The 16,917-nt window shown below is 51.6% G+C and overlaps 1 protein-coding gene across 1 annotated transcript; it reads left to right on the plus strand.

Moving 5' to 3' along the window:
• Nucleotides 1–4,031: 4,031 nt before the first annotated feature.
• Nucleotides 4,032–14,404, plus strand: SELE (selectin E). Its single transcript, XM_057495056.1, has 14 exons — nucleotides 4,032–4,130; nucleotides 5,013–5,095; nucleotides 5,635–6,021; nucleotides 6,562–6,669; nucleotides 7,040–7,225; nucleotides 7,985–8,170; nucleotides 8,263–8,451; nucleotides 9,343–9,531; nucleotides 9,633–9,821; nucleotides 10,014–10,190; nucleotides 10,685–10,795; nucleotides 11,532–11,553; nucleotides 11,657–11,729; nucleotides 12,611–14,404. The coding sequence occupies exons 2-13, from the start codon at nucleotides 5,038–5,040 to the stop codon at nucleotides 11,712–11,714; spliced, it is 1,860 nt and encodes a 619-aa protein (XP_057351039.1). The 5' UTR covers nucleotides 4,032–4,130; nucleotides 5,013–5,037; the 3' UTR covers nucleotides 11,715–11,729; nucleotides 12,611–14,404.
• Nucleotides 14,405–16,917: the final 2,513 nt, after the last annotated feature.

The following is a 16,917-nucleotide window of genomic DNA, read 5'->3' on the forward strand; positions in this document are numbered from 1 at the left end:
TTTAGTAACTGAAAAAGCAGTAAGGTACTTAACCTCTCCAGGTCCGAGTGTCACCCTCCCTAAAATGGAATTAATAACGTCCACCTTCCATTTCATGACATCTGCATAAAGTAATGTATATAAAGTGCTTGGCACACAGTGGGCACTCTACCCATGGTGTCATTATTAAGTGTTAATAAAAAACCTTCACAGGACAGACAAACAACAGGTGCTTGAGATTAAGTGGAGGTGCCCAGGACGTCATAGCACATCGCAGCTGGCAGGGAGTGTGGTCAAGCACGCTGGGCTCCCAGGTGGGATCTCTGAGACTCAGAGAGACAAGAAAGCTTGTGTCAAGTCACAGAGCCAGTGAGGGGACACAGCAATCTCTTGAAACCAAAAAGCAGCCAGACCAGAGTTTTTCTGATAACAGGAACTGAGAGCAAAGCTAATAATAGTCCTTTAGGAAATTTCTGACTTACAAAACAAGTGGTACCACGGCCAAGGAAAACAAGCGAGGGGCTTTTCTGAAATCCAGGGGCATTTTTCTCCCCCTGTTAACAAGGGTCGGCAAACAGTCTGGCTGCATTCAGGAAGAGCCCCGTCCGCTCGCCAGCCCGCCCGCACTGGTGTCTTCCGCTTCGGGAATTCACCGAGTTGGCTCATTTTGAAGACATTCCCATTACTGAGTTCTTAGATCCTAAAACAGCAAATGGAAACCTTGAGATAAGGAGCTGCCAAATGGGAAGCAAGGAAACACACTAAACTGTAAGTCTGAGAATCATCTGGAAAGTTCAAAAGGGGGATTGGTAGAATTGTGGAACCCTCTAGAATCCAAGGGGCAAAGACAATGACCAAGATAGACATACTTCCTTGGTGACATCAGCAGCAATTCTCTTTCTTCGGTGAAAAATTATTTACTTTCCATGTATAAGAATTTAAAACACCTGCTCATCCTGAAATCCCTTGTGTTTGCCCAGCACTGTTACAAACGGGGTCTCCAGCCTTCCAGGAGGGAGGGTGTGGGGACTGACTGGGGTGATAGTTGGTCAAAGTTCTGGGACCTGTAGGTGTGCACCAGCCACAGGGCCTTCCCGATACCCCGTCCAGTCAGGGGGCCCTGGGCCAAAGCATCTCAGAGTGTGGTGGGTTTGGACATCTGTATCACAATTGCCTCATGTAGCCCCCTAGGTACCATTCCAGGACCCCTGCCTAGACCTGCCGAGCCAAAGCCTCTGAGGGTCACACCTGGAGACATACATGTCAGACGAGCGCCCGCACCCCCCTCGGTGTGAAGGTCAGAGAAGGCCACTCTTTCCCTGGGGGTGGGAGCGCAGACAGAGCGGAGCCTAGGGCTCCCACCTGCCCCAGATGCTCTAAGGTGTCTACAGATCCCCAGGGAGCAAATGTGCCCACCTGGGGAGTGAATTTAGAGGGAACCAGACCAGTTTTCCATCAAATATGCTTATGTTTTGATAAGACAAGAAATGCCACTAGATACCACAGCAGTACCCTGACATTAATTTCGTTTCACAGTTTGGAGTGTGCAAAGAAATATCATGCTTGCGTTGTGCAAATAGGATTGACTCTTTGTTGAAATTTCCTCTGCCTGCCTGAGACTGCAGAAGTGCTGCAGATGTTAGCAGAGCGGAATCGGGGGGAGGCCACCTAGCAGTGCCACCCAGGGGTGGGGGAGCCAGGCACCCGAGGATGCCACGGCCCGCGCTCTGCTAGATCCGCATGGTGACGACGGTTGTGTCACGTCCAGTTAAGGCCAGGGCTGCTTTCTAAGCCCAGGGACCTCCTGTCCACAGCCTTTATTTGCCTCTAGCCGTTTGCAGGGTACAGGATGGCCTTGGGTAAACCTGTACCGTTTGCCCAGGGAACCCCGACATCCTCTTCTGGTCCTCTCACTCCCCCCGGAGCTCCCTTCACACAAAGGTGAGAATGAGCTGGCCTGGGGCAGAAACGAATGGGGCAGAAGCCCTTGGTGCCCCGTTAAGGCCATGCAGGGGAAGGGACGCTGCAGCTGGGAAGTCCAGGCGGCCCGGGTGTACCCGGCTCGGGTCTCCTTTCCTCTTCCCTTGGCCTTCGCAAGGACGGGGCGTGGGGAGGGGTCCCTAAGCAGCCAGAGCTGAAGCTGAGCAGGGCAGCACCGCAGGCCACCTCTTCAGGGCTTGGGGACTTCATGGGGCCCCGAGGCCACTCTAGGCAGCCCATTACTTGGGGAAATTGGGTTTATTTGGGGAGAGGGTAACATCCCCAGTCGTCTGACCTCACACAGGTTCATCAGCTCATCTCCCCCCTGCCATGCAGGGAGTCTCTCAACAGGCAAAGCAGGTGAGGAAGAGGCCACCAGCCCCCCCTTCACCATTCCTGCCCCTTCCTGGGTAGGGGTCTATCCAGGAAGGGCCGACAGGTTCTGATTTGGCCCTTCAGCAACCCTGGTGCCCAGGAAAGCCCCTCAGCAGCCAGGCCTCAGGGGCAGAGTGCAGACCTATCCTGGAGTGCAGGACGCAGATGGGGCGGTGGGCTGGGGCGGCCAGGCGCCCGCACTCATGAGGTCCCGCACTCCGCACCCCCTGCCCATCCCTCCATCTAGCAGGGTTTTCCTCTGAGGCTCTCAGTGTGAACCTAAGGGAATAAGGTATCACCTCACACCATCAGAATGGCTGCCATCCAAAAGACAGGAAATAACAAGTGCTGGCGAGGATGCGGAGAAAGGGGACCCTCCTACACCGCTGGTGGGCATGTAAATTGGTTCAACCTTTGTGGAAAGCAGTATAGAGATTCCCAAAACACTAAAAATAGAAATATGATTCAACCCAGTAATACCACTCCTAGGAATTTACCTGAAGAAAACAAAATCCCTTATTCAAAAAGACATACACACCCCTATGTTTATGGCAGCACTATTTACAATAGCCAAGAAATGGTAGCAACCTAAGTGTCCATCAGTAGATGAATGGATAAAGAAGATATGGTACATATACACAATGGAATATTATTCAGCCATAAAAAAGAAAGAAATCCTCCCATTTGCAACAACATGGATGGAGCTAGAGGGTATTATGCTCAGTGAAATAAGCCAGGCGGAGAAAGACAAATACCATATGATTTCAGTTATTTGTGGAGTATAAAAACAAAGCAAAACAAAAGGAACAAAACAACAGAAGACCAGAGACACTGAGAAGTGAGTGGTCGTTCCCAAGGGGGACAGGTCAGAGGAAGCAGGAGGAGGGGAAAGGGGAGAAAGGGCACAAAAATTTGCAGTCACACTATAAGCTGGTTATGGGGATGGAAGTGCAGCACGGAGAATATAGCCAATGATTCTGTAACATCTTCCTCTGCAGGCAGACAGTAACCTCACTAGCGGGGGTGAGCATTTAATAATGTGGGGAACTGCTGAGCCACTGTGTTGCATACTTGAAACCAATATAAGACTGTGTATCAGTGATACTTCAATAAAAAAAAGCAACTCAGAGAAAAAAAAAAATCTAACATCACCCCGTTGCCCTTTAGCCACAGAGAAAATTTGCCCCTGCATCAGGGCCTCCTGGAAAGCGTGGCATAGGGACCACAGCTGTTAACACTTTTATTCTTTGCACATTCGTAATTGAACACTTTTAAACAGGTATTCAAGTCAATTTAATAGGAGTATATACAGTTTTCCTCTTCATTTTTTCACTGAACAAATCATGAATGGTTTCCAGGCAGGAACATCTCAGTCTGTTCCCCATTTTCCTTATTTTTAAGAAACAAGGTTTTATTTCGAACATTTAAGTGGGAGACACCATTTCTGGTCTTTTAGCATCACTATCCACAGCACCCTGTGTCAGACTGATAGGATTCATGTAAAATAAAAAGTCATGAACAAAGGGGAGAGAGCTTTGAGGACAGGGATTCTGAACTCATTTTAATTTCCAGCCTTATGGATATTCCCGGGAAAGTCTGGATGGGGCTGGGGAATTCCTCTCTGCTGGGCTGGGCCGTATCCTCCCATTACTCACAGGAAGCGAGCACCCCATAAAGAGGCCTGGCCGGGGCAGCGCTCTGCTGTTCTTGGCTGACTCCACACCGGCACTGGAAGCGCGGCAGGGGACACAGCCAGCGGCACAGAGGGATCCTGCCGGCACTGCCGCTCCGAGACGGTGAGTCTTGTGAGATCAGCCTTGGGCTGTGAAACAGGGATTATTGATATGACCAGATGTTCAAAAGGCTTTCAGATAACGGGCCTGTGCAAGCTCTCCTTGCATCTAGACTAGTTAAAGCTGGACAGCCCAGGGACCCCCTTTGGATGAAGCCGCTCAGCCTTCTTATGAACAAAGAGAGAAGCCTGAGTCCCTGGATTATGGCCCAGAGGGTGGGAATTAGACTGGGTGGTTAGAGAGGGGAGAAAGAGGCAGCTTGCAAACCCAGGGACAGCAAACCGAACAGGCCCAGCACGCTGAGATCCCCCGCCAGGCCCGAGGTTATCTCTTGACCACACATCCCTGAGATGTTGTACAGGAAATTAGGACCTGCCCCCACCACACCTGACCGTAAGCACCTGGAGAAAAGGTGATAGCTGAGATTCCTGAAGAGCCCCCTGTCACCTCAGCACCCACCAGTGGGAATGGGCACCAGCTGACCACCCACCCCCTCCTGTAACTGTGCCCCTCAAAGCCCCTGCATGCCAGCCAGCAGCCGGTTAGGGACCTTATACATTAGATAACCATTCTTGCTTGGCGCCCTGCAGTAAACAACCTCTTTTCTCCACTACATCCTGATGTCAGCATTTGGCTTTGCTGCACATCGGGCGCGTGGACCCAGGGTTGTTTGGTTCTATAAAAAAACCTGGCTTTTCTCTTCGGCCTACATGATGAAAATCTTAAATTCTATGTTTATGCATTTGAGTCATCTTCTTTGAAACAAAGATTGGGACACTGGGGCCCTTCACCTAAAATCTGCTGCTGCCATAGCTGTGAAGTGAGGCAGGTAACTGGCCACCTGGCATTTCTTAATGTAATTAACTTGGCATGTTCTCCTTCCAGAAAAGCCGTCAAACCTAATCTTTTGATGAAAAGAGTTGTTGAAGTCATGAGTGCTTCACAGTTTCTCTCTGCTTTTACTCTTGGTAAGTCAAGGTCATTAGACCGGAGTTTCTCATCCTTGCACGGCTGACATTTGGGTGGACTAATGCTCCCCTGTACGGGTTCTGTGCATCGCAGAACATTTACCGGCATCCCAGCTTCTCCCCACAGTGTGGTGTGCCCTGGGCGAGGGCTGTTGGCCTCTGTGTCTCAGCTCCCTGCCGTGGAAAGGGCTGCTTCCCAGGGGCTTTGCGGGGAGTCCACAGCCGTGGTTCGTGGGAAGGGCCTCAGACAGTGTTCAGTGGTGTGTACTACACGCTCATAAAGCTGTTACTCTGGTTACCATGCCACTGCACGGCGGGCATATGACGGGTATAGTGGGTGAGTACGGGTGGAGCACCACGTGGAGGGCCCCCCAGTAGGTGGCAGTTTCTCCATCTGCACCCTTCTTACTCTGCAAACAGTGAAAACAGTTTGCTATCCCAAAGGCCGCTGTACAACCCAGTACACGGCAACGGAAGTTCCGTTCGAAAGAGCGGGACCGGCAGGCCTCACCTCCCTCCCCCTGCCTGTCCCCCCGCAGGGCTCCTCCTGCTCAGAGACGGTGCCGCGTGGTCTTACGGCGCCTCCACGGAAAGCATGACCTTCGAGGAGGCCAGGGCTTATTGTCAGCAGAGGTACACGCATCTGGTCGCCATTCAGAACCAGGAGGAGATTGAATACCTGAACTCCAAATTCAGCTTTTCCCCCAGTTACTACTGGATCGGACTCAGGAAGATCAACAGCACGTGGACCTGGGTGGGGACCCAGAAGCCTCTGACCGAAGAAGCCGAGAACTGGGCTTCGGGGGAGCCGAACAACAAGCAAGAGAACGAGGACTGCGTGGAGATCTACATCAAGAGGGCCACGGACGCGGGCCGGTGGAACGACGAGAGGTGTGACAAGAAGAAGCTGGCCCTGTGCTACGAAGGTAGGGCGCCTGAGGCGGCGGCGGGAGCCGGGGCGGCGGTGGGCGTCCTGGCACATCGCCTACAGTGCCAAATGTGGTCCCTAGTGTGGCCGTTTTGTGTCCCAAAAGTGAAGACCTTAGAACATTCAATTTGACAAAATATGCCTTATTTGTTTCTTTGCATGAGCATAGGCAAGACTCCACGTGTGTATGTATATGTGCACGCACATGTACGTCCACGCATACAGAGTGTACCATGCCTACCAGGACATGCTTTAGTGACTGGCTTATTTGCGGTGGGGACATAGCCTTAGAAGTTGTGATAAGGTGAATTTCCTATTCCTGGTGCTCTTTGCAGCCATACTTCTGACATCCACACATTAACGTCTCAGCTTAGAATAGGTGAGCCTAAAACTCAGCATTTTGTAAGGCTCCTCGGTGAGCGTCTTGGCACTCAGTAGGCCTGGTGGTGACGTCTCTGTTGCGCGCTGTCGACCCCGGAGTCCAGGGGACCCAGGCGAGCTCAGTAGCAGTCCTCAGCAGGGCCTGTGTTCTCTGCAGCCGCCTGTACCCCCGCCTCCTGCAGCGGCCACGGCGAGTGTGTGGAGACCATCAACAACTACACCTGCCAGTGTCAGCCTGGCTTTCATGGACTCAGGTGTGAGCAAGGTAGGTGTGGGTCCACCTTGCTCCTGCTGGCTGTGGGGCCGGGTCGGCATGTCCTCCGGTCCCTGGGGCATGTCATGTCAGAGGGCGACTGGGAGCTGAGGTTAGGAAGTCAGACCCTCCTGGTTCAAACCCGAGGCCTGCTGCCAAGCGGTTAAGCTGCCTGGATAAAGTCATTAGACCCTTTGAGCCCCAGATTCCTCTCTGTAAAGCGAGGACAGTAACAGTACCAGCTTCAAAGGCTGGCAGGTGGGATTATGTGAACAGGTGCCTGGCAGGCGGGCAGCACACAATAAATAGGAGCCAGTCTCCAGGGCTCTTCCCTGCAGGGGCAGGACAGAGGGAAACAGGACCAATTCGGCTTCCCTTTCAGTGGTGACCTGTCAAGCACAAGAAGCCCCTGAGCACGGGAGCCTGCACTGCGTCCACCCTGTGGGGAACTTCAGCTACAACTCCTCCTGCTCCGTCCACTGTGAAGAGGGCTACGTCCCCAGCAGCACAGAGGCCACGCGGTGCACGGCCTCCGGCCAGTGGAGCGCGCCCCGTCCCGCCTGCACAGGTAACCCTCTCAGATGCGCAGAACGTCCTCCAACTCCTCCCACGTGGCCCAAGTTTTTATCCAACTTACCCCAGGGAAGGTTCCATTTGTTATTGTTTTTAATAGAACATGTTCTCCCGGCCAGTATGCATGGCTAATACGTACCTGCTTGGCCTGAGAGACCTTTTCATTCTATTTGAAATGAGGCTTTCTGAGGCGCTCATGATGTGTAAGGGATTGCGTAAAACAGTGGAGCCACAGCCTAGAAATCTAACCGGCTTCCTCACCTCTTTCGTTGCCCGCTTCTCCCATTTAATGGCCTAACTGAGGACCACAATAATCAAGGAGTTGGAATATCTCTTTTCCTCTCTCTGTCATATCTTTCTCAGCCAGAGACAAATTTGATCTTCTAGGTCCAGCTGGGCTAAGATAAGGGAATGTACATGTCAGTATTGTTTTTATCACAACTCGTCATAAACCCTGATCTAGAATCTGGGGTTTTTTTCCCTTCATTTTTGCCTTATGTAAAATAAAATAGATCAGAGCCCTGTGAGAGGTCTGATAAAATAGCTCAGAGACTGCTCAGCACCGTCCATGTAAAAAGCAATCAGAGAAGATGAAAATATCAATAAAAAGCAGGGAAGCTTTACTGTGGGTTTGCGTGTCCCCAGGAGTTAACCCCAAGCTTTGGGACCGACCCTCGATGACCCGGCTCCGATTCAACAGGAAGCGCACATAGCATTTCTGTGTGAAATTCACGGTGCTTGTTCAAATCCCCAGTGGCCGAGTGTGGCGCCTTGACAGAGCCTGCCAACGGAGTCCTGGAATGTCCCCAGAGCCCGGGAGGCTTCCCGTGGAACACAACCTGTGCGTTTCACTGTCAGGAGGGATTTGAGCTCCTGGGAGCCCAGCGCCTCCAGTGCACCTCATCTGGGAGATGGGACAACGAGGAGCCAGTGTGTAAAGGTAGAGCTGCTCTGTGTGACGATTTCTTTTTCTCAACCTGTTCTCAAAGTGGGCAACCAGACCTGCTAACATGAATGGTACATACATTACAGCTGTGACATGTGGCACCATGGGCCACCCTCAGGACGGCTCTGTGAGCTGCAGGCACTCGCCCGCGGGACAGTTCGCCTTCAAGTCATCCTGCAGCTTCGCCTGTAAGGAAGGCTTCGTGCTGCAGGGGCCGACCCAGACCGAATGCACCGCACGAGGCCAGTGGACGCAACAAGCCCCCACTTGTGAGGGTAAGCCTGGGAGAGTGCCTTCCCCTAACGAGCGGCAGCCCTCAAACCTGAGCACGACAGTGAGACCACGTGCCCACTTCACCCATGGTATCGGTGGGACGGGCAGCAAGCACCTTACGTCTTTGAGGTTCATGTAAGAGGACCTCTGTTATTCGGGGGAAGGACTGTAGGCAGTAGAGGGACACTGCCAGCTTCTGAACGGTGCCAGGCTGATGTAACATCAAGATATTGGGCAGAAATCTGAATCTGCAGGGAAATCACGTGAGACCATTCAAAACATAGGGCTATGGGAACACGACCTGATTCTACAGCTTTGGTCACACCTTCCTGCTGAAACTGCTCGTGATGGGTAGTGCAGAGGGGTGGTGTCAGGTTAGGGGCACCCTCAATAGGCACATCAGCACCCAAATTAAATTCGCATTAGAGTGAGGGCTAGGATATTGAAAACAAGCAGTTTCGCTCTCAGGGACTGGCACTCCTGTGGCCAAACGCAGCCCAGACTGACTCCCCGGGGCAGAAGGCCACAAGGCCAGAACTGAATGGCAGAGCCGCACGTGTTACCAGCCACCCTCTTCCCTCCCTTCCTGGCATCATCATGAGCAGCCAGGGCCCATACGCTGCTCTCTGAACACATAAATAAATAAGAGCTTTCTCTTGACCCTCACTTCATTGCCATTCAACCCTTAATGGGTTGTCCTTTAATTAGTGTCACTGTGGAGGAAGGAAAAACCTTCAGAGAAAACACAGCCCACCTCCCAGTTGCCTTGAGGACAGTGCAGAATGAGGAACCCTCTGGGCGATGCTTGTCCGGCATGCCCCTGGCCACACACCGCATGCCCAGCATTCCCCAGTCTGCTGCAACATTTTCTGACCAGCATTTTGGTGTCTCAGCTTTCCAGTGTGAAGCCTTGTCCAGCCCAGAGAGAGGCTACATGAATTGCCTTCCTGGTGCCTCTGGAAGTTTCCACAGCGGGTCCAGCTGCGAGTTCTCCTGTGAGCAGGGGTTTGTGCTGAAGGGACCCCAAAAGCTCCAGTGTGGCCCCACGGGGGAATGGGACAGTGAGAAGCCCACGTGTGAAGGTACGGGTTTTGTTTCTGTTTTGAGATAAGAACCAGCAAAGAGCTAGGGCCCTGGCTGCTGCCTGGTGTGGACTCTGACCGTAGCTGCTCATGTCTTCCAGCTGTGAGATGTGACACCATCCGCCAGCCCCGGGGGGGCGCAGTGAGGTGTTCGCATCCCCCGACGGGGCGGTTCACTTACAAGTCCTCCTGCGCCTTCAGCTGTGAAGAAGGCTTTGAGCTGCATGGATCCCCTCACCTCGAGTGCACGCCTGAGGGACGGTGGACACAGGAGGTGCCCTCCTGCCAAGGTAGGCTGCATCCCGGCTTAGAGGGGCATAACTCAAGGGCTTCATGTGCTTCTGGGCCCGGACGCCCCACGGGGCCTGGTCCTGCCTCGTGCTGAACGGAGCGCTTATGAGTTACACGTAGTCACACGTGTCAGCCAGGTTTAGAAGTCTCCAGCAGGTTGTGACCTCTGCCTGTGTGCCTCTCCCTCGCAGTGGTGCGGTGTCCGAGCCTGGCCGCTCCCACCAAGGTCAGCGTGAGCTGCAGCGGGGAGCCCGTGTTTGGAGCCGTGTGCACGTTCGCGTGTCCTGAGGGCTGGAAGCTCAACGGCTCTGACGCTCTGACGTGTGGTGCCGCAGGACACTGGTCTGGGGTGCTGCCCACCTGTGCAGGTGAGGCATACATGGATGGTGGTTCCCTGGGGAACTAGAGGGAAGAAGGGAGGTTATCTGGCTAAAAAAATGAACGACCCATTTAACCAGCCCAGATGAACAAGCTGGTGAATATTGAATTTGATGGGGGTAGAGAGGAAATAGGGGAGGCGCCTTGTTGATGGAATGGGTGGAATTCTGACAACTGGAAAGGGAGAGCTTGGGGGGGAAAGTAGGAGGCAAAGGGGGTGAGCGAGGGGGTGCCAGCAGGTGGGCCACGCGGGGTGTGTTTCTGCCGGCAGAGGTGGGAGGCCCGCTAGCAAAGGCGCTTTGGGGCAGATCTCAAAGATTTAACAGCGCCTCCTCCTCACGCGCTGACCTAGATGCATCTTCCGCCCTACACATGACCTCGTAAATCCCAGGGGTTACAGCTACGCAGTGAAGGGCAAGTGGGCAGCACAGAGGCCTCCAATTCCCTTCCTTCTCCTGACAGTTCACCTCCCCTGTTTCCTTAGCTCCCCCCGAGTCCAGCGTCCCCCTGGTGGTTGGACTCTCTGCTGCTGGAACTTCCCTCCTGACATTAGCATCATTTCTGCTCTGGCTTCTGAAACGCCTGCGGAGAAAAGGTGAGGGAGTTGGTGAATGTGCTCTAAAAACGCTTTTGAAAAAAAAATTGTTTTTGTCATAGATGAGTCATGTTCTCTCTTGCAGATTTAAACAGTGATTCGAAGCTAGTTACTAGATAAGCCTAATAAACTGCACAATAATTAGGCAGAAGTCTCAGGGAAAGAGCTTATAGCACAGCGCAAAGCGGGGCGAGTTGTAGGACATGCGAATGTGTGTGGTGCTGGTGCTGACCTGCAGGGGATGTGTGCACTGGGAAGCCTGAGAGGCCCCTGGAGAAGGGCAGTGAGGCTGCCCGGCTTGGTGCTCCCAGGCAGGTGGATAAAATGTTTCCAGAAAAGTCACTTCGAAGACAGGAATTCTGGAGCATTTCATAGGGATACCCAAACACATCCAGCCACACCTGGGGTTTGTTTGGCCCACAGAGTATTTAAACATTTTTTAATTCGATTCTGACATTCACAGAGTAGTAAATTTCACATAAAATCCAGATTTGGGACTTCTTATGAAAAATTGGGAGGTGGACCTGGCAGGCTGGGCTTGCACAAGCCCCTGTGCCCTTGGGTGGGTGTGCTTGACTCTCCCGCCAGCAGCCACGGAGCTGCGTGTGCTCTGATTATCACAGGTGCCCTGAAGCCATTGAGTTTGCAACCTCTGATGAATAGTCCTGTTGTTTCTGGGTTTGATGCGTCCTTGAAAGCCCTTTAGTCTAAATTAATGATTTTCTTTCTCTTGCAGCAAAGAAATTTGTCCCTGCCAGGTAAGTTGATCCTTGTACAAAGCATGGCATTGGACATGCTATACATTTTTCTCTCTTCATGTCGGAAAACAGCGATTTATTAGTGTTCTGATTTATTCCACAGCAGCTACCAAAGCCTTCAGTCAGCGGGGTCCTACCAAATGCCTTCTGAGTTGATTTAAGTCCAAAGCAATCAGGTAAGGCTTGAAAATCACACATGGTCTGAGGGAAGATACTCCCTCTACATGTTCTGTTGCTCCTTGATCCCTCCAAACCTGCCTGTCTTGGGGGAGACCCTCCACTTTCATGGAAGTTCATGCAAAGTCGTTCCATCTCTGTGCAGAAGGAGAGGACAGGAATACGAACCTGGCCTTATTGAGTCATTTCATGTATGAAAGTTAGTAATGATGATACCTCACCCTTATTGGGACTTACTTTTTCTAGGAACTGTTCTAAGCTAGGAATTCTCTAAGATCAGGGCTGTTAATATATTTCTTTTGATAGAAGAAAATGAGGCACACATTTGAAATTAGATGACCCGCCTGAAATCTAAGAGCTAGTTAGTGGTACAGCCATTATTCAAACCGGGCAGTCTGGCTCTAGACTCCGTGTTCTTAACTGCTCTGCTTTGTGACAGTTCGGAAGGGTCAAGTCCCCTCTGAATAGATTTCTTTAAATTAATAGACTTTATTTATTGGTGCTGTTTCATGTCTATGGGAAAAGTGAGCAGAAAGCAGAGTTCTAACGGGCCGCTTAGCCCTGTCTGCAGTTTCCCCGTCATGAACGTCCTGAATTCGTATCTCTTGTGGTGCATTTGATGGTAACATGATACCGATGCGTTATCACTAGCTGAAGTCCGCGGTTTGCGTTAGGCTTCCTCGGGCTTGGACAAACGCATAGTGACCTGTACTCACAGTGTCCTACGGAGGAGCCTCCTCCCCAGCCGTGCGGGTTTTCAATGCTCACATCTGGACCTCCCCAGGGAGAGCGGGAGGCGGTGGGGCTGGGAGGTGAATTTGTGGTCACGGCTGGTGCGAAGCACATGGAGTGTCCTGACGGCGCACCCTTCCCGTTGCAGGAGCCGGGATCCCCAGGGAGCAGCGCAGTACCAGCACCCCGAAGACGGCAGAGGCAGGGCCCCTCCTGGGGTCTGGGCCCTTCTTGCCTCTGACTCGCCGCCTTTGCTGCCCACGAGGCCGTCACGCACCACCCAGCAGGGCTGAGCCCCCCTCTCCCATCCTGGGATCTGGGGGCATCCGGGGACTGGACGGGAAGGAACTTCTCTCCAGGCAATGCAAAGGGGCCAAGGCCCTGGGGGCCCAGAATCCGTGTCCAAGCCTCCCACGCCCGCTGTGGCACCTCAGCGGAGACACGCAGCTTTTTGTGGGCACCGTTTCTCTCTGGCTCCTCACAGTGTTTCTGTGGCCGACTATGCGGCTGCTGCCGTGAGGGTGGACTATGATGGTCCCCAGTTCAGAGGAAACAAACTGGCCAAAGAGATTCTATTAGTCACCACAAAGCAAAAATGACCATGTTTAACACCCGTGGTGACCGCGCAGGGAGGGTTTGTTGACAGTACAAGTCCGACCTGGCACTCGGCGCGGGCATCACGAAGCACAGCGTGGACCACGCTGCTCTGAGGATGCCGAGGAGCGGGGCTTTCGAAAGCGTTCCAAGGGGCCGTGTTCTTCCTGCTCGCACTGGATCCAGGAGAAGCTCCCATAACTCTTAATTCAGTGCACGTGTTGCAGGAGCTTTAAAATAGGGAACTGTTAGGACAACGATAGGATAAAAGTTACTGATCGTAGATCTTTTCTTACTAACAAATTCTAGTGTTACATCTGCATGAATTTATTTCAAAAAAGGGCAGATACTGTCCCTTAGTAATGCATGATGTTAGCCAGTGTAAAGTTCTGAATGTCTGACTACAGCTGCTGTTAAGAACACGAGTAGTATCCAGAGAGCGAGGCCTGGTGGGCACACACACTTGTGCACTCAGGCACCATCTTCAGAGGTCTGTGGTTTCCATGGTGAAGAACTTCCATGAGGCCAGATGTTCTGATGAGATAGAACCATAAATGCCAACAAATGAAGGTACAATTTTATGAATGTCTGTGTTGAACAAAGCACGCAGAAACGTGGATGTGTTTTGTGTTCCTACAAAAATGTCAGAAGTGATGTGTCAACGTAGAATCATTGTATGTTACATAAGCTTTTAAATCTGTGACAGGAACTCACCATGTAAAGGATTTGCCTAGTGGATTTTTAAAGAGTGAACCTGCCTAGTAATTATTCCCTGATTGTCTTATTCTGTTTGAGTGTTCTTGAAGAGAGGAAAGCCTGTATGAGCATATTTATATTTATTTATAATAAATTGTCACTGGCAATGATGAATTACCCGTCGGTATTGCCAGCGCTGTCCAACCTTGTAGCCTTAGAATCAAAGCTCCCCCATACTTGCATTAATTAACTCAGCGTGTGTTTCAGAGAAGTGCCCACTGCATAGTGGCAAAGCCAAAAGGAAACGGGGATATACCAAGGACGAGAACAGAAGGTTTTCAGGGGGCAAAAGAACTCAGGGAAATAAGGGAGAGAGCAAAAAACCCCACGTCTATTGTGGTCAGGCTACTTGTGGGAAGAATTATTGTTTTCTCTGAAATTGTTCAAACGTTGTAAATATTTATACATACTGCATTGGAAATAGCTGTGTGAAATGTACATGTCGTCTGTGTGTGGGTTTTATAAAGTATTTTAAATTATGGTTTAAAATATTTTATAATTTTTAAAGTATGTATTTATTTAAGCTGATGTCATACCTGTTCTGTATTTGACATAGCGCTACAAAGTTTGATAATAAATGTGTTTATATTTAGCTCCGTGGAGAGGCTCTTTCTTAAAAACTGTATTTCATTTAGATAAATCTCACACATCATAAAATTCACGCTTTTTAAGATTTTGCTATACTCACAAGAGATGCAACCGTCACCCACTAACTCCAGAACATTTCTGTTACCCCAAGAAGAAACCCAGTACCCAAGAGCAGTCCCTGTCCATCTCGGCTCCCCAGGTCCTGGTAGCGTCCTCCTGTCACAGAGCAGGCACTCCACAAGCATTTACTGGACGAACAACTGTCAGGGGCCGGGCGCGTCCTGAGGACCGGGGCTGCTGTGCACCAATGGGAACAGTTATCTGGGAGGCCAGGACAACACAGGGCAGAACAGAATGGCAGTAAGAAGAAGGCTGCTGGTTAGAAATGGGGAACTAGGTAACGGCCTCATTAGTGGAGGTCGATGGGGTGGGATTAAGCAGTGTTGCAATGAGAGACGTGAGCAGCAGCCTAAGAGAGCAGGGGGCTGTGATAAGGCAGGGGGTGGGGTCGCTGGTGTGATTTCAGCATCAGTACAGCTCGGGGGACGTCAGGGCTAAGGCTGTGTGCAGGGGAGAGGGCATCACGAGCTGAGTGGAGGAGAATGCCACTGGAGAGCTGAGAACCCAGCTGTGGGATGGCGGTGTGCCTGGCTGGTGGGCACGTGGCATTACAGCAGGTGCTAAAGGGGTTGAGGGCCAGGAGGGGGGGGGCTAAGTCTTGTGCACAAGAGGCTGGGAGGTCCCTGCTGTGAGGCTGTCAGAAGAACCACTTCTATCAAACACCACCTCTATCCAGGTGAAAATATTTTCATCTAAAGAAAACCTGGTACCCATGAGGCCAGCAGGCCCCATTCTCCCTCCACTCAGTCCCTGGCAACCACTGGTCCACTTTCTGTCTCTGTGGATTTACCTGTTCTACATAATTGATAGGAATGGGACCACACCATGCTGGCCTTTTGTGTCTGTTGTCCTCCAGTTAGTGTAAGGAGTTCAAGGTCCACCCACATTATGACATATCAGTGCTTCTTTCCTTTCTCTGGCTGAATCCTATTTCATAGTACAGACGAACGTGCACTAACTTTAAACCAAAGTTCTCACCATAGTCTCAAGAAAAATGTTTTCAGTAAAGCAAGATCCATACGACTTAAAAGCATGCATATGAAAAATGGTTTGATAAAAGCAAAAAACATGGCGCTGATGGAGGGATTCGGTGAGGAGCTGGGTTAATGTGGTCTGAGCCCTCTGGAAAGCGAACTTGACATGAGGACAGATCTAAAATACATAGAAACCTGAACAGACTGTATGCATATTTGGCAATATTCACTGAGCAACTCCCGCACAAAGCAAAACAAAACTAGGGAAGGGACCTCAAGCCACCCCTGCCATCCGCCGCGGGCCTGAAGCCTGTGCCATGAGCACGTGGCACGCCTCTGCGCCAGGACGTGGCTTTGGCTGGGCGTTAGAAGAACTTCACTAGCTTTCTGAAGAAAACCTTGGATTTGTCTACTGTTTTCAAAGAAGAAAAAAATGTCCAACAAATAGAATGCAAATTGATAGTCAGCAAAATAAAAAGACAAGCAAAAGTGAAGATAAAGTATTTCCTTAAAAAAAGAAAAGGACATTTGTAGTTTATGACCAAGAACAGGCTCATTTATCCATTTATCCATCCATTTGTTCAACTGACACTTACTGAACACTGGGCCTTCTGCTTCTGGAAATAGAGATTAATATTCTGCAAACCTCTCCCTCTACCGTAATATTTGAATTTCTAGGTGACATGTAATGACTTGCTTTGAGTGAATAGCTGAGTTTACAAAAAAGGACGGACATCTCAGAGGACAAAAACGGTCGGAAGCCCGGGCCCAGACACGCCAGCGTGTGCAGCCATGCAAGGACCGCAGGCTTTTCTGGGAGTGGGATGCAGACTCCGGTGGCCAAGCCACCAGCGCCTGGTCTGGCTGCTCTCCTGTGCCCGTGACCCCCGCCGGCGCCTTCATGCCAGGCCGTCCCCTTCTGCGCCTGGTCTCTGGAGGCTGGCCCTGCAGACTGCATCTGGTTACTGGTGGCTGCTGTCCAGCTGCTTTGACCAAGAGGGCCCAGGGGCAACCAGAGCCAGGAGGGAGCCCTGCCGGGCAGATCTCACTGGCTCCCCTGTCCTGGCACTGGGCTTCCTGCCACTGCGCCTCTGGGTGCTGTTTTCTCATTTGTCCCTTCACCCGGCCCCACCTGTGCTGGTGGGTGAGAAGCCTGCACATGGGGTGAATCCCGTTTCCGGCCGGCAGAAAGTTTAGTGAATCGCTGCAGTGACTTGGCTGGGGACAGGCCCTGGGGCAGCCGGAACAGTGAAACGGGGCCATCCCGGCTGGACAGGGAAGGTGGGAGCCCCAGCATCCAGAGGGGATTCCCGTCTAGAGGCCAGACTTGCTTGGCAGCTCACCCTGGGGCATGGGAAGAGAGAAGTGGGGACCCCTGGACACCCCAAGAGTCTGCCAAGGAGGTGAGGGAGAAGTGGAACAG

The sequence above is a fragment of the Manis pentadactyla genome, chromosome 19, assembly GCF_030020395.1.
Source record: "Manis pentadactyla isolate mManPen7 chromosome 19, mManPen7.hap1, whole genome shotgun sequence".
NCBI lineage: Eukaryota > Metazoa > Chordata > Mammalia > Pholidota > Manidae > Manis > Manis pentadactyla.

Bases quoted from the DNA above. Each gene is read 5' to 3' on its own strand.
- SELE (XM_057495056.1), top strand. From the start codon at position 5,038: ATGAAAAGAGTTGTTGAAGTCATGAGTGCTTCACAGTTTCTCTCTGCT. The intron at 8,452-9,342 runs GTAAGCCTGGGA...TTGGTGTCTCAG, and splicing joins ACAAGCCCCCACTTGTGAGG to CTTTCCAGTGTGAAGCCTTG. The intron at 11,554-11,656 runs GTAAGTTGATCC...TTTATTCCACAG, and splicing joins AAGAAATTTGTCCCTGCCAG to CAGCTACCAAAGCCTTCAGT.